The sequence below is a fragment of the Calonectris borealis genome, chromosome 1, assembly GCF_964195595.1.
Source record: "Calonectris borealis chromosome 1, bCalBor7.hap1.2, whole genome shotgun sequence".
Taxonomy (NCBI): Eukaryota; Metazoa; Chordata; class Aves; order Procellariiformes; family Procellariidae; genus Calonectris; species Calonectris borealis.
In genome coordinates, this window is record NC_134312.1 from 95466978 (window position 1) to 95490982 (window position 24005).

Here is a 24005-nt window from a genome sequence, read left to right on the forward strand (position 1 = left end):
GGTAGGAAGGCGGGGCCGATGGATATACAGCAAGCCGCCTCCGGGCCGGGGGCGAGGCCGCCGCCTGGCCCGGGGGAACAGCTGCGGCTGCGGTGAGGGGACGTGGGGTGCCGGCGGCGGGGCCTGCGGCTGCGGTGTGCGGGGCTTGTCGGGGGGTAAACTGGCGGGGGAAGCCGGAGCGGCGCTGTGGAGGCGCGGCAGCGGGGCCGGGGCCGTTGCAGGGAGGCCCGGCGGCCTCGGGGCGCCGTGGCGGGGGCGGGCGCCCGGCTGAGGTGTGGGCTCCCGGGGTTGGCGGGTGTCCTGCTTAGACCCCCCCGTCCCCGCGCTGCTGCGCCCCGCTGCCGGGCCCGCCTGCCCCTGCGACGCTCGGGTTTTATCTCGGCGGCCCCCGAGGGCGCTTCGTGCCGGCGCGGGGGCTGCCGACTTTGGCTGGCAGCCTCCTGCGCCGCTTCCCCGAGGGGTGCGGGCGGCCGGAGGCCGGCCGGCCCCGCGGCGTCTGCCCGGGCTGCTGCGTGGGGCTGCCGAGCCGCAGGCGAAGGTGTGCTCCGGACGGAAGAGCGCGATAAAAAGTACCGTCAGAGCAGTAAAATACAGCTTTACAATCTGTATTGCCGGCAGCAGTACTTCCTGCTTGCTTTTTATTCCCCCCGTCCCTTACCCGTGGGTGCATGTTCCGTAGCCGTGGCAGCGCTCATACCGCGCCGTGTGTTCCTAGACCAGAACTGCTGCAGGGAGCTGCAGCGCAGCCGAGCTCCTGCAAGGGATCGGTGGTGACCTCTGAATGTCAGCCTACGCTAGGGGCTGTTATCCCCGCTCAGTGGGGAGCAAGGCTGAATTAGGAAAAACAGTGGCAAATCTGATTTTCCGTGACTGCAGCAACGCAAGCGTCTAGCCTAGAAACCTTGTGCCTCAATGAAATGGTTTTGCCAACGCCAGAGTTAGTGGCTTGTCTGTCTTAGCGATTTGCATGACAGTTCTGTGAAGTAGTTGCACTAATACGTGCTTTTGTAGCGCTGCTGGCTTAGAGAAGTATTGGGATAGAGAGCTGACAGTATTTGGTGGCTTAAAAAACCAATCCTGTAATTGAGCCTGAGAGAACTTGAAGGCTCTTCATAAAAATGTCACTGAGCTGGGTTTTGATTTTAACCTTGGGCAAAATGCGGCGCGTAATAACACGGAAGAAAGCTGAGAGGAGTAATACTTAACAATAAATAGCAGAAAATTCAAAGGTACAGAACTGAAGTTAAAAAAAATTAAAATACTTGAAAAAAAATCCCTGGATTATTGTAGAAACAAATTAATTTTACGGGTGAGGAGTCTTAACTGCCATGTTATTTTGCGTCACTGCAAGCAAACCACCAATATATGAGATTTTATTAAAAAAAAATTGTCTCTCTCTCTCTATATATACACGGGCTTTTTTTCTGTATTGTTTCCAAGGTTATTTTTGGCCTTTTGTGTGGATGGCTTCAGAGAATGCTCCAAGAATAGGGTAAGAATCTAAGGCTTTTTGGCGTACGTATGTGCTTTCATTATATAAAAAATGAACTAGATCAATTATTCAGGGATGATGAAACTGGAAGTATGTGAAGGCCTTTAGTATAAAGAATGCTCTAAACCTGTACATTTGAATGTTCTAGAACATGTGACATTTACAGAAATATTGAAAATTTTGAACAAAAACTTTAGAACAAAAATACATGGAAGTAGACTCCGTGGCCTTTTTAGGTGTATGAAATTACATTCTATTAATTTTCAGTGTCTCATGCTTTTCAATGATTTGAAGAGAATTCTCAGGAACAAAATTGGAAATTCCCTTTTTCTTCAGCGTATTTGTTTCTGTTCCTCAAATGGTCATATATGGCTTTAAGTTAGCATTTTAATGTATTTAGGTATATTCATTATCAGTTATTGTTTAAAACCCGAGTGGATATTTTATACGGGTTTAATACTTTAAATTGGCGCAGAATTGTTCCAACAAAGCTGTGTTTTTGTTGCACTTTGTCAGTTTGATACTTTTATTTTAATGGGCATCTTTGCGCTCTCAATGCTTGTTCATCAGTCAGAAATACAATCTCTGTAATTCTCAGCAAAGCATTTGAAGTTATAATCCCTATAATCTGTGTAAAGCAATTTCATGTGTGGTCTATTTTGAGACTGTCCTGGTTATACCAGTAACATATTTCAGCTTTCTAGTCTATGTCCATTTAATGAATGATTTAATTAGCTAATTTTGATATTTAATGTATCTTTATGTTTAATTTAAATTTACACAGCATTCTTCATATAGTCTTAATAAATAGAAAAACTTCTCAGCTATACTGTTTATAGAAAGTTATACAAAATTTATCTAATCATTTGATTATTTGGTGGATGGTTGTATGAGTAACGCTGCTTTGAGAATATTAGGTTTGAAGAGACTGGTGTCTTTTGACTGTCTCTTCTTGCCATCTGTTGTCTGTTTCCAAGTTTAGAGCTTCTCCTTCTGCAAGAACAGTACCCTTTTTGCTTGCAAAATGACTGTCTCAAGATTGTTGCTCTAAAAAAGAAGGAAGATATAAGAATCAAACTGAACAAGCATTAAGCTGCGAGAACTGTGTATCAACGGTTGTTCAGTCTGTGATTTTGTAACGGATTAGCTGTCAAGCAACCTCAAAGAAACAATATATTTCATGAAAGTTAAATTTTATTAAAAACATGACTATTATTATATTTTATTTTTAAAAAATCACAAACAACAAAACCAAACCCCAACACCTTGTGTTCTTCCCAGAAATTTACTTTTTTTACCATTAGAGTTGCATAAGAGTACATGATGTAAAAGGAATGATAAAAAAAAAAAAAACAGGGAAGATGTAGTCTAATGTTATAGAAGATTTCTGAAGTTCAATTTCAGTGCATTCAACTCTGTTAGATGCATCTCCTGTTTAACTATTTTTTTTTCTCCCTCTCCCCAGCAGAAAACTGGAGAAAGTATCTTTTATCTTGCTTATCCAGACTTGCTTCAGACCTTAGTCTTTAATAACAACTTATCGGAATTTCTAATCAGGTAAATAGGGAGATGTCTAAAAACACAATTTCTGCTAAAAGTCTTGGGCTCACGATGGCTGGAGGGTGGTAACGTGGCCTAATGGATAAATAGGGTGCTTGTTGTTTGTTTTGGTGTTTTGGTTGCCAGAAAGAAGTCTTGCACTCTTCTTTTGCCTTTTTTTATATCAAATGCAGGTGAGACTGGCTTTGTGATAAGGTTTTGCCTTGACATGCCCAAGAGAATTAAGTAACATAATAGATAGTACTGTTCAGATTAATGCCACAAAAATCTATCTTGACTAAACAGTTCTATTGTACCAGTTGTTGCCGTGCGAAGTTCTGCCATTTATATGCTTTCAACGTTAAACTCGACTTTACTTCTAATAGTGTTTTGGGGACTTAATATAATTTTTGTAAATACATTTGCAGGAATGAAGTGGAAGTCAACTGAATTCTCTTGTGCACTACTGAGACGAAATGACATTCATGTTTGTGGTGAATGGAAGTCATGGCAGCGTCTAACATGGGAGGGAAAGACATGAATGGACAATGTGGCGTGACTCCTTCAGATTGCAAATCTTCTGCCTGCTTATGGCAGTGCTGGCTGTTGTGGTGCTGGTCCATAATTTTTTTCAGTTAGAGGTAAGTGGAGCCTGTTTCTTCTCCAAGAGGGCTTGAGCAACATTATTCCTCTTTGAGGGTAAGGTTAGAATTCTGACTGACAGCATTTAGCTACAGCTTGGAATCACAGAAAATTCAGACTGGAAGGGATGTCTGGAGGTCTGAAATTACAAGTGGCACAGGATCAATAACTAAAGAATGAATGTTTGTTACCTATTCCAGTAGTAGTGGAGACATTAAATAAAAACTGCAGATGCCGAATTCAAAGGAAGCAGGGGTGTTTTTTTATGGATTGCAGCAAAGCTGCAAGAGTCCTTGCAGTAAGACTGTGTAGCTGCTAAAAGCATATATTCAAAAAGTCTGGATGAATTCATGGAAGAAAAATCCATTAAGGGATACTAAATCTTAAAAATGTCAACCCTAGCATTTAATAAGTCTCAAGCCATAAAGTGCTAGAAACTGGATTAAGTCTTCAGGAGGAAGTATCACAACATGTTGGCCTTTTCCCACATATCTGCTGTTGGAAGCTACTGGAAATCAAAATACTGTGTTTGATGGACCTTTGGTTTGAGTTAGCATGATCATTTTTATGTAACATATAAGGTAGCTTTTCTTTTGTTGTCTCTTTCTGTGGTTTTTTTGGCCTACGATGTTGCATGAAGAACAGCTTTGATATTTTGAATCTTAGACTATTTTCTTTCTTTTTTTAAATTATGTTTCTTAGAGAAAAGGGCTCTGGCAGAGCTTCAAGAGTGAAATGAAAAATGCAGTATGGGTGTTTACTTTCTGCTTTTTCTTGCCACTATTCATGATAAGTATCTACGTGGCTTTGTTGACCTTTGCATATCTGGTATTCCAAACTCAGTTAAGTATTGTGTTGCTGATAAATCTTTACGCCGAACATGCAACTCTAACCCCTTTTGTTGTCTTGACTTTTCTGAATGGACCTGCTCTGGTATTTGTCTCTGTCTTTAGCGTAGCTTTCCAGGCATTCTCATATAGGTATCTACGCTGATTCTTTTCAGTCAGAGATCAAAGCCAGAAAAAGTCTTAGAAAGCTTTCACAGAATATCTGTAACCAAATTCGTTCAGGCTCTGGAAGGAGGGCTTATTGTTGGTTGCTGTTGAAAACATGTTTGTAAATGTGTCAGATATGCTTCTCATCCCCAAATCATCTAATCTAGCTGGCTAAAGCTAAAGAGCTAAGGCAATTATCAGCTAGCCCCCAGCTAGCCACCCTGCTTTTTCTCTTTAGGATTGTATATTTTTTCATGTTGGAATCTTCCCTCTTGAATTCTGAAGCTACTAATGATACTCTCTCAACAGTCCTACCCATGTCAGAATTTCATTTTTCTTACCTTGTGTTTAAAAAAAAAAAAAAAAAAAAACAAAAAAAACCAAAACAAAAAACAAGCTGTCCACAAAACATTTGATAGCCTGCTTATTGTTTAATTTGCTTTTTAGTATGGAGTAGCTCCTCCCTTGAGGTCCACAGCTGACCACTGCATTATAGTACCAGAAGAAATGTATTTTTATTTTATTTTTTTTGCAAACCCAGGCAGACAGATGAAATGTTCAATAATTTTCCTCGAAGTATCAGGTTGTTGCTGAGGAGCAATATCATGCCTTTAGGATACAGGAGAGTTTGTATATATGTACCAATTGCCTTTAGAGCGAGAGAACCACTTCAGGATTGGTTGTGAGCATTCTTTTATTTAAAAGCACTTAGAAAAGTGTGCGGAGAGGGGAAGTTTCTTGCAAGGATGAAGGAATGGTGTGTGGCATCAAACAGCTGAAACTTAACAAAAGAAATATGTAACGAAGTTTTTTATTCTTGCTGCTAATTGCAGGTGCCTACAAAAGATAACTGCATTATCTTATTCGGATTATTGCTGGAACATTTGTCTGTCAGGTGTTGGCTTTTTAGGACTGGCTTTGACATTTAGAGTAACTTAGCACACCCACTCAGTGCTATGAGACAGTAAAGACAGTGAACTGATCTCATGCCTGCCTTAGACAACAAATACGGATAAAGTATCTGGAGTGTAAAATTACTGAAAGTAAGATTACTGACCTGTTCAGTTTCAAATACTGTCTGCTGCATAAGTTAAGACTCCCTATTGGGCGAACTGGAACATTTTTTTTCGCCTCCTTGCCTGTCACCCGGGAATCTCCTGTGATGTTTCCTGCTCTAATATTAGTGACATATGCAGGTTTACAGCAATTGTTCTGAATGTACTAGGCCAGGATAAGAGTTACAGCTGGTGGAAGATATTGGGCTTTGAGATGGAGTTCCACCTTTTCAGCATCAATTGAAATACTCAACATTTTTTATCAACATTATTGCGTTTAACTGAGGACAAGTGTTCATTGCAGGTCTAGCCAAGTACCCTGTGACCCTTCTAGAATATCTTTGAGAGCATGATTGCCTGGGGCTATATGTTATATCTAATTTTTACTTAGCTGGCAGTGAGAATGCTAAAAGCTGAGTAGTTGAGCTGAAACTTGCATTAGTTCCTCTGAAAATACAGCTTCCTTTTTTTCTTTTTATGACATCTTTTATGCACAAGGAACTGCTTGTGGATTTGTTTGTGCTTAATTGACATATAATCCATTCTGTCCTGCCTGCGTTACTTGGCAGACATCCATTAAATTACTTTGCGATCACATTTGGGTTCTGGTTAACTTCAGAATGCAGCAAATAAAAAATAATAATAAAAAAGCCCAAACAAAAAACCAACAAGACCCCCCCTCTCCCCAAACTAAAAAAAAACACCAAAACCCAAACCTAACAAAGAAACAAACAAAAAACCCCCCTTGGGAATTGCATTCAAAATCAAGACACCTTGAAGGCAATATATATGGAAATAAGCAAAGCAGGGCAAGTGTTATTCAATGTGGAGATTGTATTAAAAACTAAAAGAAGCTGTGTCATAAGATAAAGGAAGAGGACTCTTGAGAAATCTTGAGAAATGTTCTTTATCCGCCCGACTTAAAGAAATTTTATTCTGTTTTGGCTGCTAACTAGAGTAGAGAGTCAGCAGTTATGCATGGGCTCACTATGACTTCTTAACACACAGCAGCCAGAGAGATTTGGAAATGCCAGTGAAAGAGAGGGTAGGGAATGGAGCGGGGACAGACTAAGCTACTAATCTGCCTCAGGACAAGCCATGTGTATCCATAGGGATAGGAGAGCTTGAGCACTTGTTTGGACACGAGCCTGGGAAGCAGATAAGTAAGGAATGTTCCAGTCAAGGATCTTCGGTATATTGACTCTGAAGCTTTCCCTGCCTTAACTGGAAAGTGGAATCTGTAATATTTTCTCCTGTGAATAGCATACATGATGTAGTTTACTTCCACACGTAAGCTTCTAATTCTGCAATAATACATGGTCCTGAGTGGGCTTGGGAGAGGGCTGTAAAGATGAACAAGGATGTTACAGAAAGAATGGTCCTTCAGGATGCTGAAGAAGCTCTGGTTTTACCTTCATAGAGATTTTTTTTTTATTTTCCCCCCTTGAAGATTGACTGAGGAAATGTTTGTGGTATGATCTATTCTGCTTAATGGGTCATAATCTGGAGATGTTGGAGTTGAAATGACAGTGCTTGTCCAGGACCTCAGATGCATACAAGTGAAGAGCTTTGGCCTGGGTGCTTTGCTGAAAAGGCTGTGTAGGTGGACTATGATCTCTGCTCTGTTTTCTGAATGTATCAGTTTGTGGGCTTGGTGTTCTGTGCACTCTTTTCCACTGGAAGATATAGGTAGGCCCTTGGAAAGACTTCAGAAAGACTAGCTAGGCCATGAACGACATCTTCTACATCTCTGACAGAAAGACTGGGTTAAAAACCCTGAAGAAATTTATAGGAGGTTAAAAATAGTGATAGGTCTGGTTTTAAGGCCTTCTTAGATAGCCATCTCTCTTCTTTATTTGAAAGGATTTTTTTTTCCCTGCCCTCCCTCCCCCTCCCCCTTGAAGTACCAACCATTGAAGAACCAACTGAAATATAGAAACTTTCTCTTGAGAGCTTACACTGAACACAAGAATTAATCAAACAGAACTATTCTCCCTCTCCACCCTTCCTTAGGAAAATGCTTAAATATTTTTGCTGACTGAGACACGGTTACCAGCTTGTTGGATGCATCAAAATATATAGCTAACTTTTAAAAATATTTCCATGCAGTATTTTCTGTGTTATGTATATGCATGAGCAAGTGAAAGGAAGAAGTTGTGAAGGTATCCAAAAATAGAAACTTGTCTTAATTCAAGAATGCATGTAGGCAAGTTTTAAAGTAGAACTGTGCCTGAGATTCACTCTCAGCTTCGCCTGAAATTTACTGGATTAATAAAAGTAATGTGCAGTGATACGTTTGCATTTTTGCCTGCTGTGATGGAAAATAGAAATAATTATGAATTACCTCAGATGGCCTTTAGGGAAAATTTGCTAAATCTGGGGTGGAAAAGTACAGCAGAAGCAAAAGCTTCTATTGTGATAATAACATTTTGTGCCTCTGAGGGTACCTGTCAATTTACATTTTATAGTTAAAATGTAACAATTTACAATTTCAGATTTTATAGTTAACATGGACATCAAACAGAGAAGATTCTGTGTATCCATCCTACATCCTAGTGTGCTCATTATCCTCTTAAGCTGATCAAAATCAACTTCTTGCGTAACAGGCTGCAAAAGCCTATGTGCTTCTATTTCTCTTTAGGTTTACCTTTCTTCTAAAAAAGTATATTGAATCTCTATGTTTTTCAAATTACTTTAATATACTGGCAAATTCAAATAAAATGTAGCGGGGAGGAACCACTTAGTATGTACATGTACCCTAGGTGATATTTCAATGGACTAAGACAGGTTTATAATAATAAATAAGGCTTTAATGTAAGTGCTGACAATTTTAGTACATTACTGAGCAGTTAATTATGGAGGAAGTAATCAGAAAACACTAGGGTATTGGTAAGTACAATGATCTTTAAAAAAATTTCAAATAGTATAGTTTTAAGTTTTTAGCAATATTTCAAATCTAAACTAGCATGTTCTCTGATGCCATGTGAATGATACATTGTATAATTTTAATCTTTGCTTGAAAGACAATTTGATGTATTTTGCTTTTCTATGAATACGAGTATGGATAAGTTCTACTGTATACACCTGATAATTAAGTACTCATTAACTGCTGATTTTGTGCATATTTGAGGTGTAAGTTTGGATTTGCTGATTAGAAATCTCACAGGTAACTTTGGAGTCTTAGATTGTGCTATTTTTTAAGTTTCCTTAATACAAACCTGCAAAATTGTGCGATGTCATGAAGAAGATGTTATCTCTGCAGCCATTTGCATAAAAATACAGTTTTGGACACTGATGTCCAGTCACAGCAGAAGCCCCCACTCTTTGTCTAGCATTGTATTCAACTATTTTAATTTTTACACTCTTGTGTGGATTAGGAGATGCTCTGGTTGTGTTTCATTTGGCTCTAGAAGAAGCTGTATATAGATTTTAAAATAAACAAACAAATGATTTTTTTTTCCTGTTTACTCCTAGCTTGTCCTAGGCTATTTTACTTGCCCACCAGTTCATGAATTCATTGCTCCTGAAGCATTCCTTTCTTTTCTTCCATTTCTTTCAATCTGTACATTACAGGGAAACCCACATTTCAGATAATTAGATAAGAAACAATGTGAGTGTGACCAGATAAATGACCACAGCTGCTAAATGCAGCAGACTTCTCTAGAAGGCATGTGCAGGGAGTGCATCAGATTCATCTGCAGTGTAATGTCTCAAAGAAACCCTATTTCCTTGCATTATACTGGGCAGCTCTTAGACCTCATTGTGCTCAAAGACTAAAATGTTACTACGGTAAGAAAGTTAAACATGAGTTATAATTTACTATTTAATCATACGACCTTTTGTCATTTTTTTCATACTGCTGATATTTACAGAATACACTGGTAGCCAAAATACTGCCACAGAAAATACTGGTTTGTTCATATAAAAGCCTCTTTGCCAGAGCAGGGTAACCACAGGTTGCCCACCTGTTTCCTTAGAAAGCCCATGGTCAAAGTAATAGATTTGTGTCTTCTAGTAAAGTTGTTTCATTTGGTCAGCTTCAAAGCTCTGTAAAGCAAAGCCCAGTTCTTGGGATCATCTCCTGACAAAGCATCCGTTATTCATAGTGTTTCATTTAATAGCACCGTTTCAGGTAATCTTTTTCCTCCCCAGCACCTGGATGATGACACAGTTTCAGGATCAAATTGGATAACAGAAAACAATGTCCAGCATTCTCTATCACAGACAACCAAAACTACCAGGAAGCCTTACTGTGGTTATAAGCAGCAGATTTTGTCCAAAAGAGAACAAGAGGAACAGGAATCGTTGCTTGCTGCAATACAGTGGCCAAAACCCTCTGATGGCAAAATTGCCTTTGTGCAAAGCACTGATCCTGCACGTAGTGACTTTGTGATTGTGAAACCCAGTGGGTTCTTCAAGGTGGGTGATCAGTTAGAGGTGCTTGTTCATATGAAGGATTTCCAGGGAAAACCCAAGCAGTATGGCGGGGACTATCTACAGGCACGAATTCACTCTCCTCTGCTGAAAGCTGGAGCAACAGGAAGGATTGTAGATTGCCATAATGGCCTTTACAAAGTCTTCTTTACCTTGCTTTGGCCAGGAGAGGTCAAAGTTTCTGTGTCACTTGTCCATCCGAGTGAGGCAATCCAAGTCCTCCTGCGTTTACGAGAAGAAAGGCCAGACAGGGTCTATTTCAAAAGCTCATTCAAGTCTGGGAGGTATTCGGAGACCACCGAGTGCAATGTTTGCTTGCCTGGAGATCTCCCGGTGTGTAACTTCACAGATCTCTACACGGGCGAGCCATGGTTCTGTTACAAGCCTCGAAAACTGTCCTGTGCCAGCCGAATCAGCCATGCCAAGGGTGGATATCAAAAAGGTCTTCTGACACAAGAGGAAAGCCTCTTCTTCCAAAGGTATGTATGTTGTTGAATTTATATATACTCAGTCAAGTAATTTTTTTTTAAAGATAAACTCTAGATTATTGGTGAAATATGTCAGATTGCCTTAGAGGGGGTGAGTATCGGCAGGAACAGGTGTTTGATGTGAGTTGCTGAATGTTCCCTTCCCCTCCATTCAGCTGTACAAGATCACAGTAATCTTAAACTAAAGACACTTGGAATGTAGTTCTCTCTCTGTGCTTTGAATATGTGCATCTTGAACCCTGGTGCACCTGCTAAATTTCACAAGAGCATGCTGTCTAAATCTGGTGGTGGTTTGGTTTTGTTTTCACACCTATGCTTGCAATATCAATAACAATGCTTTAAGATTTATTTTTGGCCAAGTCTGAACTACCTAAAAAAGTCCAGGTTTTAGGCTTATTTTTACACAAAATACCAATTGCTTTTATCCTCGGCAAAAGTAATCTTACATGGAATGTAATGTGTTCCTTGTTGCTCAGTATGACTTCCAAATCTTAGGAATAATTTTAAGTCAGTCATGAAGAAAACACCTGGTAGAACAAACTGCTGAGCAATACCTGTGCAAGTGGAAACGATCTGTGCGTGTTACGTAAAGTGTCAAACTAAATTACTTTCACAGTCATCTTTTTCTTCTGCATTCAGCATGTTAAAAAAATATACATCTCTTAGTGCATGGGTTAGACGTGATAGAACTGCTTCTGTATATACCCTCAGCTGAAATTAGACAAAGTTAGCTGCTGTGTAGTGTCAGAGTTGTAGTTGTAGGCTACTGCCTTGCTCTCCAGAAAAGGTGTTGAAGGAAAGTGTTTCAGTAGTATGTCCACTTGATGCTTAAATTGGGAAAGATTTTAGAGCAGCTCCAAATAGTATATTTAGGAAAGTGTGTGTGCCTGGTTGTAACTGAAGACCAGAAATCAAAAGTAAATATCAGTGGAATTGTTTTTTGGCTATTCCTTATCAAGTTTGTAAGTGGGTCTTTCGACTTTCTGTGCCTCAGGCAGTTCACCTGTAAAATATGGCTGATACTGATTGGTGATGTTTCCAAATGGGATTGGGACATTTTTTTTGCTTGTTTTGTTTTGGTTTCTGTTTGTTTCGTTCAGCTCTGAGATCCTTGACTGAAATGGCTTATAGAAATTCCAAATAATTTATTTCTTAAATAGAGAAAAACATTAGACAGGGATTCTCTTTAAAACAGCAACAAAAGACAGAAAAAGAGCTTAGTATTAAATCTCTGCATCTGTCACAGCTGTACAATAGTGATATGTGTCCAACACAAAATGATCAGAATTCATTGATGTCCACAAACAAATACTTGTGAGGCCTCTTGGTGTTCAAGGGGATGAGCTTTGTTTCTGTATTCAGCAAATTGCTGTCCTGCTGGAAGACCTTACTGCTGGAGATCTCTGAAGTTGGTCAGACGTTGGCTGGTACTGCTGTCACCCCGAGAGGCAGGACACACCACCGCTAGCCTAGTCTGGATCTATCACTGCGGATGGTGGTGGTGCTGGACTGCCGCAAGCCCCGCTATGTACTGCAGAGCAGGCTGTGGGATTAGGGGGGCTGAAAGCAGTGTTGAGGACCTATCGAGAGCTGGGAGCTGCTGCTGCAGCGTACCCTTTCAGTGGTTTGTCTCCTGGCAGTGGTACACGTACGGCAAGCTGGGAACTTCCCATCTTTGTGGTAAATCCCCCAAAGCTTCTTGCAGACCTCTGACAGCTTGATAGCTTTATCTAGGTTTGTGTCAGTAGAAGGGTGCACAAGATTTCTGTCCTAGTGCTATGAAATTTTGAATTCTGACTGAGAACAGTGATAGTGGTCTCAAGGAAATTAATACAGAATGAATTCAGCTGTAGAGTAAACTAAAGTAAAAAATTCGTTTTGTGAGTCCTGTGTGCTTATTTGAAGTGGGCTAGAAAAATGAGATTAATATTATCTTCAAATTCTACAGCCTTAATATATTATTACTATTAATTTTTGTTCAAGTGATGTGAATATCAAAAGGCCAATACTCTCCAGTGGACCTGATTCAGTGATTGTAAAGCCCAAGGCATTTACAGGTAAAGTGAACTTTATAAGATTCTTGTTTGCAATTAATAATTAAATTTATAAAAAGAACAACAGGCATGAGGTAATAATTGATTTGTTTATGTACATAGCGTGGAATAGAAATTAACTTTTAAATTTGTATTGAGATGATGAAGGCTTTTGGGTGTTACTGTAATAAAAGTTCAGTACTAATAACAAAATTGTCTAAAATTACATACATAAATGGGATTTTTAGCAAAAAATAATTTAAAAAAGAGTTTGTTCTCTTGCCAAAAGCGTCTTTTTTTTCTAGCATTTACTCAGAGATGTAAAATGTCTTATAGTAACTGCTCACCAAACTTTCAAGTTAATCTAGCAAAACCAGCTGTGTGGTGTTTCTTAATTTCTTTCTTTGTTAAGAATTTTGTCTAACAGATTTTGACAATTTGCATTTGAGTATTACTATCATTTTTGTTACCACAGGATGGCAGAACCTACAGTTGTGGACCAGAACCTAATTGTTCTGTACCCTGTCTAAAAACAGAACAAAAAGATAGTCCACGCTAAGTTAAACTTAGAGCTTTTATCTCATTCATACCTATGTGCATGCTTTTTGTGCCTCTAAAACATCTGCATAAAACGTGATACACAGCGAATTACTTCTTAATTGAAAGCTTTTTGGATGTTTTTTCTATAAGGTTGTAGGAGACTTTAGAGGTAGAGTTCCTGACCTGAGCAATAAAGTCTTAACAGAAAACAGCCTACGGGATTTCTTGCTTTTAGTTTCGCTGTTCACTAAAAAAAGAGAATGCTGCTGTTAGGCCAGCAGCGCCTTCCTCCTTTCTTTCTCCTGATCCTTTAGATGACATGTTTTTTGTTGCTTTTTTTATCTTATATATTTCCTCACAGAAACTGGTGCAAATTTGAAATTTGATTATATCGTCCTTCTTTCAGGAGTTACAGATGATCAAAGCCTGCCTGCGTTTCCTGAGGATTGATGCTGGGTTAGAAAGGGTTGATAGGAGTAGCACAGTATTCCTCAGGGAAATTCCTTCCAAGAAGAACAGTCTCTGAATAAATAAACTTAATACATTGGTATAATGATCGAGTATGTATGGATTTGTTGGGATTGATGGCACACTTAAATTCAATGTTCTGCTGTTGTTGGTTTTGCACATACCTTTCTGTGTCAGGGTAAATATAGATGAAGTTGATTTTTAAAACTTTATTTTTCTGAAATACAAGCTTTTATTTCTGTTCTTGGTTTGTAACTATTCAGATTGGAGCTTTTACTCTATTCTATAAAATCCAGTTCTGGATTCTGGAGCAGAACTGGTATGATACTGTACACAGATTTGAAATGCTGGTGTTAGATTTAGTGTGAGGCACCAAAAAGTTGTTATAGTACCATTTTTATGTATATATGCGTAGTCCAAGAATCAATTTAAAAGATCAAAAATGGAAATGTTTTTACATCAAAACTTAAGAAACAAATGAACTGAAGTTGTAATTCACATTATGAATTAGTCTTTAATTACATGACCACATGAAGGGTTTTTTCCTTTTCTTTGTAGGATTCCTGTTTCATACATATTAGATGAGTCAACATTACTAGTTGGGTTTTTTTCTCTTCCTTCATTGTCCCTTGTCCCATTACCATTGTCCCATGATTTAAAGAATCATCCAAAGATAAAATTTTCTAATGGCTTTTTTTGTGATACTCATGATTATAGTCTTTGTGCTATACAAACATAATAGTAGTTTGCTTTTTACAGTGTCCCTGTGAGGTCAAAGTAGGTTAACATCTGCTAATGCAAGACACAGAGAATATTGTATAGAAAGAGGGAGACCAAAAATACCTATTAGGAGTCGGTGTTTAAAGATTAGCATTCTAGAGAAGCTGGTGACTCACGGCTTGGACAGGTGCACTCTTCGCTGGGTAAAAAACTGGCTGGACGGCCAGGCCCAGAGAGTTGTGGTCAACGGAGTTAAATCCAGTTGGCAGCCGGTCACGAGCGGTGTTCCCCAGGGCTCAGTTTCGGGGCCCGTCCTGTTCAATATCTTTATCAACGATCTGGACGAGGGGATCGAGTGCTCCCTCAGTAAGTTTGCAGAAGACACCAAGTTGGGCAGGAGTGTTGATCTGCTGGGGGGTAGGAAGGCTCTGCAGAGGGACCTGGACAGGCTGGATCGATGGGCCGAGGCCAACTGTATGAGGTTCAACAAGGCCAAGTGCCGGGTCCTGCACTTGGGTCACAACAACCCCAGGCAACGCTACAGGCTTGGGGAAGAGTGGCTGGAAAGCTGCCCAGAGGAAAAGGACCTGGGGGTGCTGGTTGACAGCCGGCTGAACATGAGCCGGCAGTGTGCCCAGGTGGCCAAGAAGGCCAATGGCATCCTGGCCTGTGTCAGAAATAGTGTGGCCAGCAGGAGTAGGGAGGTGATCGTGCCCCTGTACTCGGCACTGGTGAGGCCGCACCTCGAATACTGTGTTCAGTTTTGGGCCCCTCACTACAAGAAGGACATGGAGGTGCTGGAGCGTGTCCAGAGAAGGGCAATGAAGCTGGTGAAGGGCCTGGAGCACAAGCCTTATGAGGAGCAGCTGAGGGAACTGGGGTTGTTTAGCCTGGAGAAGAGGAGGCTGAGGGGAGACCTCATCGGGCTCTACAACTACCTGAAAGGAGGTTGTAGCGAGGTGGTGTTGGTCTCTTCTCCCAAGTAACAAGCGATAGGACGAGAGGAAATGGCCTCAAGTTGCACCAGGGGAGGTTTAGATTGGACATTAGGAAAAATTTCTTCACCGAAAGGTTTGTCAAGCCTTGGAAGAGACTGCCCAGGGAAGGGGTTGAGTCACCATCCCTGGAAGTATTTAAAAGACGTGTAGATGAGGTGCTTAGGGACATGGTTTAGTGGGCATGATGGTGTCGGGTTGACAGTTGGACTCGATGATCTTAGAGGTCTTTTCCAACCTTAATGATTCTATGATTCTGTGATGCTTATGGCGTGATTTTTTGAGTGTGTAGATTTGGCTACACCTGTGATACAATGAAGCATCTACCAGAGGATGCTTCTGGGCACTGGAATTCCGCTGCCTGTACTTTTATGTAGTTAGAATGGTCCCTGACATGATTTTGGCCATGGCAATGTGTGCTTTCCCAAACAGCTGCAAGTTAGGATAGGGCAGGGACTGTTCTTAACAGGTAGTCTCCACGCCAAGGTGGGTAAAAGTGTTTAAACAGCTGGACGTGGCTGCTCCTCGCAGCTGGTGTTGGTGCCAGGGAACAGCTCCGTGCTTGTTCAGTTTGGGTATTTGAATACACACGTGGTAAAGGAAGAAGCTGTAATGACCTCACGGAAGTTTGATGTACTAGTATCATACTGGATACGAAGAGAAATATGGCAATGTTTGACTGACGTAACCATGAGATTGCAGCTTCTCTTCCTGTAATCTCTGGCCCTTGCTTACAACATATTGTCCAACTTCTGCAAGTTAAATAGGTGTCGTACAGAACAGCTTCCCTGGTGTAGTCTAATTACTCCTCAGAGGGCCAACTATCCCAGGCAGTAAAAGGGGAGGAGAGAGAAAGTATGAAACCCGTGGAATTAGAAACTCTTGTAATTCATACGTTCAAAGGGCACATATTAAATTCTTGGTCATAGCTTTAATTCTGGCATTTCCTAGTTTTGGAATCCTTATGATTCAGACTTCGCTCTTCTAGCATGTGTGGTTGGAGCAGGAGTGTCAGTGTGCGCGTTATTCCACAGAGGGATTTATTTATTGAGTTATTTTAAGCAAGCGTGAGCGGCACCGCTTGTCCCCTTGGGGTTGGTCTCCGGTGCTGCAGGGGCAGAGGCCGCTCCCGCAGAGCGGCGCCGGTCCGCGCCGCCGGCCGCCAGGGGGCAGCAGTGCGCTGTGGCAGCGGGGGTGCCGGCGGGGCAGGCGGGGGGCGGCGGGGCCTGGCGAGGCCGGGTCCGGGCCGGGCTGGAGGAAGATGGTGGGTGAAAAACTGGACCTGAGCCGGCAATGTGCGCTCGCAGCCCAGAAGGCCAACCTGGGCTGCATCAAAAGCAGTGTGGCCAGCAGGTCGAGGGAGGTGATTCTGCCCCTCTACTCCGCTCTAGTGAGACCCCACCTGCAGTACTGCGTCCAGCTCTGGAGCCCTCAGCACAGGAAAGACATGGACCTGTTGGAGCGGGTCCAGAGGAGGGCCATGAAAACAGTCAGGGGGATGGAACATCTCTCCTGTGAAGAAAGGCTGAGAGAGTTGGGCTTATTCAGCCTGGAGAAGAGAAGGCTCCGGGGAGACCCTGTTGCAGCCTTTCAGTACTTAAAGGGGGCTTATAAGAAAGATGGTGGCAAACTTTTTAGCAGGGCCTATTGCGACAGGACAAGGGGGAATGGTTTTAAACTAAAAGAGGGTAGATTCAGACTAGGTATAAGGAAGAAGTTTTTTACAGTGAGGGTGGTGAAACAGTGGAACAGGTTGTCCAGAGAGGTGGTAGATGCCCCATCCCTGGAAACATTCAAGGTCAGGTTGGACGGGGCTCTGACAACCTGATCTAGTTGAAGATGTCCCTGCCCATGGCAGGGGGGTTGGACTAGGTGACCTTTAAAGGTCCATTCCAACCCAAACTATTCTGTGATTCTAAGAAGGTGTTCCGCTCATCTTTCTGTCTGTGTTCCACTATACCTTTTGCAAGTGTCCACGATTGAGCATTTCTACCCAAGTGTGAAAGATGTCAGATACTTACTATTTTTTACTTTATCATCAGAGATACCATTTAATTTAAACCAAGTTAAACTATAATTGTTCAGCCAACTCTGTCAGTAGTTGCAGGTTTTGCTGCAGAAATAGGAGGTGAAATACTTGGGCTTACAGAATTGTGATGCATCAAGCTTTTTAATCTACACGGTACATCATATTCTTTCGCTTTAAACTAGGGAAGATGTTCATACATCACTGGCTATATGTCCATGAAGATTATGGAGGCTGGTTTTGTTGTATGTTAATTTCAAAGAATTCTTCTCTTCCAGATTCAAGCAGTATGGACAGAGCTGAAGATCCCACAGTTTCCCCTTCTGGTTATTATTATGAAGACCAGTGGAGGTCCAGAACACACTGGATCCATCATTTTAACAAGTCAGATGATATAACCAAGTGCTTACAAGGAAAAGTAATCCACTTGTTTGGAGACTCTACAATAAGGCAGTGGTTTGAATATCTGACAGCATTTGTTCCAGGTTATTTTTTTTTAATTTGGTTTTGTTCTTATAAAGTCTTGCAAAGGTCTTTTTCTCAGACCTCAGACACAGAGTTTATCTTGCTGCATGACAATGATAAAACAAAGGAAGAGGAAAGACAAAACATCATCAGAAGTGCTGGCAGAAAGGCAGTTAGTCAAATGTTTGAGCAGACACTGGAAACGTGTAGACCTTGGAAATGGGGCCACAAGGTATCTGCAAAGTTGTCCTTGTAAAATTTTTCACTAATGAAGACCGCTGCTGTGACTGTGAATTAAGGTGACCACCCGGGCGCACGGCAGAAGTCGCTTAGGGTGCCTGCATAAGGCCTTGCAGCATCCCAGTCACACAAGTCATTTTGGAATGAAGTAGCAAATGACTTCCATTACTGTTGACTGGTTTTGGACCCTTTCTTGTATTTCCCTTATTTTAACTTAAATAACAGAACTTCAGTAGCCAATTAGATATTCCTCCCTTACCCCTAAAGCCGTAAAGTTGTGTTGGAACACAGACTTTGAGACTCCTTATTGCCTACATCTTGAAGTTGTCTTTAAATTTAGTGGAGTCTTAAAGTTGCCATAAGGGTTCCCATGAACGCTGGATTCATAGGGCAACAATGGCTGAAGGAGTCTTTAGAAAATTTATTTTTTATGAGAGAGAGAAGAAAATAGTATAGGAAACTTGGAAAAGGCATTGACAGCCTTGTGAAGTTGAAGTGTGCTGTCTTGCAAATTTCAACACCTGTAAACACTCGGAAATATGCAGCTAGCACATGTATGACGCTCGTCTTCTGTTTCATTTTAGAGTTTTTAGAATTACGTTCAGATTTCCTTATCTACTGCTACTTTTGCCCTGTAGTCCTAGCATCTTGTTGATAGTTTTAATCTCTTACGCTGTCTTTCACTAATGCTTGCTCTTGGGTTTTCAGATCTAGTGGAATTTAACCTGGGGAGTCCTAAGAACGTGGGCCCTTTCATGTCTGTGGACCTGAAGCACAATATCCTACTGAAGTTCCGCTGTCATGGGCCACCCATTCGCTTTTCAACAGTCTTTAGCAGTGAACTGCGCTACATTGCCAACGAACTGAATGGCATAGTGGGTGGGAGAAACACGGTGATAGCCATAACTATATGGTCCCACTTCAGCACTTTCCCTGTGGAAGTGTATATCCGGCGGCTGAGGAACATTCGGAGATCAATTATTCAACTACTAGATCGCAGCCCCAAGACTTTAATCACCATCAGAACCGCCAACGTTCAGGAGCTTGGGCCAGAAGTGAGCCTCTTTAACAGTGACTGGTATTCCTTTCAGCTTGATTCTGTCATGAGGAAAATGTTCTCAGGAATTGCTGTGCACTTTGTGGATGCTTGGGAGATGTCTCTGGCTCATTACTTGCCACATAACTTGCACCCAAAAGAAGTCATTGTTAAGAATCAAATAGATGTGGTTTTATCTTACGTGTGCCCTCTGCAAACTTAGCAAAGTGGGTGTCCCTATGTCATCTTTTGCTATAGCCGAAGTAAAGTTGCTCTTTGTCGGAGCTGGATGGTATGGAAGAACTCTGGTTATTGTGCAGTATAAGCGAGGTGGCCTTAACTCTGGGTAGCTGTGAAGGGTGGTAAAGAGGAGTTGACTGTTCAGGCCATCTCTTCCTGCAAGGTTGATTCCTTTCAACCTTATCATTCGTATCTGAGATTATTAGAGAGCACCTTAAATTAAATTGCCAAGATTCAATAAGAAATTATCTGGGTTATTAGCTTTACTAGTTGTCTGCACTGTATGCTTAATTGGATTCATATGACACTGATTCGGATGCCAGGGTCTTGCTGCTCAGAACTGTGTGTGAAACCTGGGAAGGTTTTTTGGGAGTGGTCTTTCTCTCAGTGTTCCAGAGTTTGAGGGACATCCCCTCCAGTTGTATGTCAGAGAAGCACAGTGTCTGTTCTTGTTTCAAAGTCCTAATTAGAAATATGAAGGGAATGTACCAAAATCACTAATATCAATCAAGGAAGCACAATCAAAATATCTATGGTATTAAGTCATCAAGAATTTGCTGAAATTTAATAGAGCACACTAGTTAGGCACCCTTGGTGTTTACAGATGGCTGCTAAATAATGCAAATAGCCAGTATTTTAGTTTGGTTTCCTGTACTACTGAATCTCTTCTGAGCTTTGATACACTGCTACTTCTTGATTTATCCGTAATGGAGAAATGTGTATATTATGACCTCAGTGGAGACACTGTCTCAGGCAGTTTCTGCAAGTTCAACTTGCAGGCTCGCCTACTTGAAGCTTGAAACATTTACTAATGAAAGTGTTTCCCTTCCCTGTACAATAAAGCTGTTCCGTTATGCTCCTGCAAAGCTGGGCTTCTGGTAATTACTCTTGTACGTCATTCATACATTGTGTCTGTATGGAGAAGCCAAGTGACCTGAATGCACTTGACAATGTTTGGCAATGGGTAACAGTAACTGGCACACACTAGTGTCAAGGCCATGCAACGATGCCCCTTCTATGTTTGCCAGTTTTATCATTTATTCATGAGCTTCGCTGCTGCCAATATAAAAGGTAAAAAAAATCGCACCCAAAAGCCAAATACACACAGGGTTGCCCTTCATACAGAGGCTTGGTAAATATTTGTGGTTTTACTGGTGTGAAAGCTGATGGCTCTTGGGCCTCTTGGAGTGGTGTTTTCAGCTGCTAATTTGGTTGAGCCCATGTATAGTTTTAACTAGTAGAACTTTGAAAACAAAGTTGTGATTAAATTCAGCCCCCAAATTAAACAGTAGAGAAGTGTTCCGTGTTGTCTTATTTCTGGTCCCACTCAGGCCAAAGGTAGTCTTTACCAGCGGCTTTACTGAGGAATGTGTCAAAACAGTAGCGGACTGCTTCTGAAGCACTCCTTCAGAGGGAGTATGAGGAGAGTATGAAAGTTGAGTCTTTGTGAGCAAACTGAGAAGATTAATAAGACAAATTGGTAGGTTGCACAGGCAGAATAATTGAAATGTCTTCATATTAGAAATGTTTTACTCTTCACCAGGTTTGCTGCTATGTTGGGAAGATTGTGGTCTTATTGCTGGAGCCCCAAGAGAGCCAATGCTACCAGCTATAAGAAAGTGGTTTTTGTTTTGTTCATTTTAAAGGACAACTAAGAACTGTTTTAAAAACAAATGTAGATGCTTTTAGCATGTAAAAGTCGTCAGTAGCATCCATCGATAAACTTAATTTTAAAATCTTTAAAAATGAGGAGTTGCATACACTGAAATAGCATTTACTCTTAGCTTTTCAAATCAGGATTAAGGAGGTTCGGTTTGCTAGTTCCTCCTGACAACTGCCTCGCATGGTATCTGTCCATACATTAGCTTTAGGTAACTATTTCTTACTTTAATATGTTAATGGAAATTTACCCTCTGCTAAAAAGAGACCACACCAATTCGGGTCTGGGAAGGTAAACCACCACAATGCAAAATGACCTTTCATCTTTTCCAGGTGTGTTTTTTAAAATAGGTAGAGTATAAGGCTTTCATCCTGAATAACAAATCTATCCAAATAATGTTAATGAAAATAAGACTTCAAACTTTTACTTTGAAGGAAACTACTTAATTTGTGGAATAACCATTTGGCTTTCTTCATAAAGCCATATCATGTGTGAAAGTGTTGTGGCGGCATGTTTCTTGTGCTCACCACTGCTCTTCAACAGCAACTTTACATCGCTGTTAGCTACTAAGAACAGATAGAGACGAACAAATTTTTTTGAATGTTTTGACAATTGAGGGAAAGAGAACAGGACTGCTATTAGCAAAGATGTCTAATCACCCTCTGGTAGAACCTCTCCCTTTTAGATTAATTAGATTAATTTTTTAATAACAGATTAACTAACTTTTAGGTCATGAACTTGAGGGAAATTGCCAGTTAATTTGGAATGAGGACCAATATTTCATTTCTTTGGGCTCTGGAATAGACAGGGAGGAGAAAAGGAGAAACTGGGGAGTCACTCATGTTTTAAGATTAAGACTGGGGACCCTATGCTTCTATATGTCATTCAGTTGAACTATAAATGAGTTCTCATTTCTGTTCTTGTCTTGTTACCAGTTGCACCAGTTGTGTATGTATTGTATATAGAAACATAGAAGCAATAAAATATTTTTAAATCAGTTTCTTCAAACCTTTAAGTTTCTAAATGGCTTTTAATGGGGACTTAGGTTAAGAGGTTGGTTATTTTTCAAGTCATTTAATATGAAACAGGATTGGAAAGGAATTTCTCAGTTAAGTATCTTCCTTTAAACGTAGAAGTTTATTTCTCTTATTTCATGAGATTTTTCAAAGCCCTGTCTTCCTTTTCTTTCCATTTTATTCACTTGAAGGGAAGAAATTGTATTGTTTTTGATATTTTCATTCCTGTCCTAAGCCTTTTGATTATTAACCTTTCAATACAGAGATTTTTTTTCTTTTAAATTTATTTATTCACAATCCAGCTCACTCAAATTCCAGTGAAAAATATTGTATTTTTATGGTGTTTATCAGAAGATTTCAGAGCAATTTATTTATAAAACAAGTAAACTCCCTTTTATAGATTAGACTGATCCACAATGATTTTTCTGCTCCTGGTATTTTGAGAATCTCATTTCTCATTTATACCATGTTAGGCTGATTTCTTCATTCTAGAGATTTAGTGAAAAGATTAATTGAATTGTTGATGAAAATGAGGATAAACAGCAGAAGTTGCCATTACTTTTTTTCAAGTTTTCAGTTGCTTCTAATTTCATTTGCTATGCAGCACTATTGCAGTTCTCCTTTACAAGAGTCAAATTACTGTTTTTCATTGTTTTATTTGTTAGAGGTAAGCATTTAAAAAATGGGAACTTTGTTTACTAGAAGGGTCTGTATGACCTTTTTATGTATTACAGCTGAAACTTCCATGTATATGTGACAAAAATGAAGATTTGAAGTCATCTGCTGGGAAGGGTAAGGGTACTGAGGTTTTGCTTCATTTTTGTTGCAGAAGTGTGGGTTAAAACATCGTTCCACTCATGATAGTTTAAGTAACAGCAAAATACTTCAATCGCAAATGCATATTTAATTTATAAAGCCTTTACTTGTTAAGTCCAGATCACTTCTTCATGCTTAGTTTCCACTCGTACATTTAGACTGTTTGGAAGACTCTTGTTATCTGTTGGTAGCAGCAAAGGACTCTATACCTGTCTGTTAGAAAAAGAACTTGTTTTCAAAGGGTTTTTTTCTATTATATGTATATTATTGAAATGCTTACAATACAAAGAAGGCTCTAATGTCTTAAAGAATAAGTAGTTCCTAATAAAGAGGGCAGATTTACTTAAACTGTTTCACCTGATTTAGTCTCAGTTTATCTTGTTTGCCGTAGCCCACATGCTTTCTATTTTTATAGTTGCATAGTAGTTCCCTTAGTTTTATTTGTTACATTTTTGTGCTGCGTATTGGGTAGAAGTTTCACACTACGGTTTATAGATTAAAATAACTTCAAAAAGTGATTTTTTTTTTTCCTGATGATGTGTATTTGGAGGGGAGTGATCTGTGTAAGCAGCACAAGCCCGGCATGAGACCTAGCGTTGAAGCACACTGATGTTTCCTGTTGTCGGTGTATCAGGACTGACACATAATGAAAGCTTGTACGTAATCTAGGCTTCCTTCTTTGAGGACTTTTGCAACCCAACTGGCCAACAGGAAATCCTTAAGCCACTTCATTTAAAAAAGAAGCGTGAAGAACAGAGGAGATGCAGTGTGGTCATTGCTTCTCTAGCTTGTGAACAGTTTTTACTTTAAGTAATGGAAGAAAAATCAGGGAGAGATCTGTTCTGTAGTGTGTCAGTCAGTGCTTTCAAGGGCCGCAGGGCATCCTGCGCTGCCTAGCTGCGTGCCCGCCGCCCTGTGAGCCTGAGAGCTGTGTTTGCAGGGTCATGGGGAGAGGGAGAGAGCGGCCGCACAGCACAGACCGGGGAACCTCCGGGATGGCTGGGGGGCCAGGGTGGAGGAGTTGGGGGACAGCTCCAGGGTTGTCTTGGAGTTAGGTTGCAGCCAGGATTCACAGCTGGGAAAGACGTAAGCAGGGTGCATTGCC

At 40.7% G+C, this 24005-nt stretch overlaps 1 protein-coding gene across 4 annotated transcripts; it reads left to right on the plus strand.

Moving 5' to 3' along the window:
• On the plus strand, nucleotides 1-23418 carry NXPE3 (neurexophilin and PC-esterase domain family member 3). Of its 4 annotated transcripts, XM_075168344.1 has the most exons (9): nucleotides 9-92; nucleotides 1441-1492; nucleotides 2958-3049; nucleotides 3460-3672; nucleotides 9876-10636; nucleotides 12629-12702; nucleotides 17706-17912; nucleotides 18841-19187; nucleotides 22819-23418. In XM_075168344.1, the coding sequence occupies exons 4-9, from the start codon at nucleotides 3580-3582 to the stop codon at nucleotides 22924-22926; spliced, it is 1590 nt and encodes a 529-aa protein (XP_075024445.1). In that variant the 5' UTR covers nucleotides 9-92; nucleotides 1441-1492; nucleotides 2958-3049; nucleotides 3460-3579; the 3' UTR covers nucleotides 22927-23418. The 4 variants fall into 4 exon arrangements, with proteins under 4 accessions (XP_075024428.1, XP_075024445.1, XP_075024420.1 ...); XM_075168327.1 differs by having other exon boundaries at nucleotides 1-92; nucleotides 2961-3049; nucleotides 18841-23418; XM_075168319.1 differs by having other exon boundaries at nucleotides 18841-23418.
• Nucleotides 23419-24005: the final 587 nt, after the last annotated feature.

Coding starts and splice junctions, on each gene's coding strand:
- NXPE3 (XM_075168327.1), top strand. CDS start 3,580: ATGTGGCGTGACTCCTTCAGATTGCAAATCTTCTGCCTGCTTATGGCA. Junction 3,673..9,875: donor ATAATTTTTTTCAGTTAGAG/GTAAGTGGAGCC, acceptor TTTCCTCCCCAG/CACCTGGATGATGACACAGT. Junction 10,637..12,628: donor GAAAGCCTCTTCTTCCAAAG/GTATGTATGTTG, acceptor TTTTTGTTCAAG/TGATGTGAATATCAAAAGGC.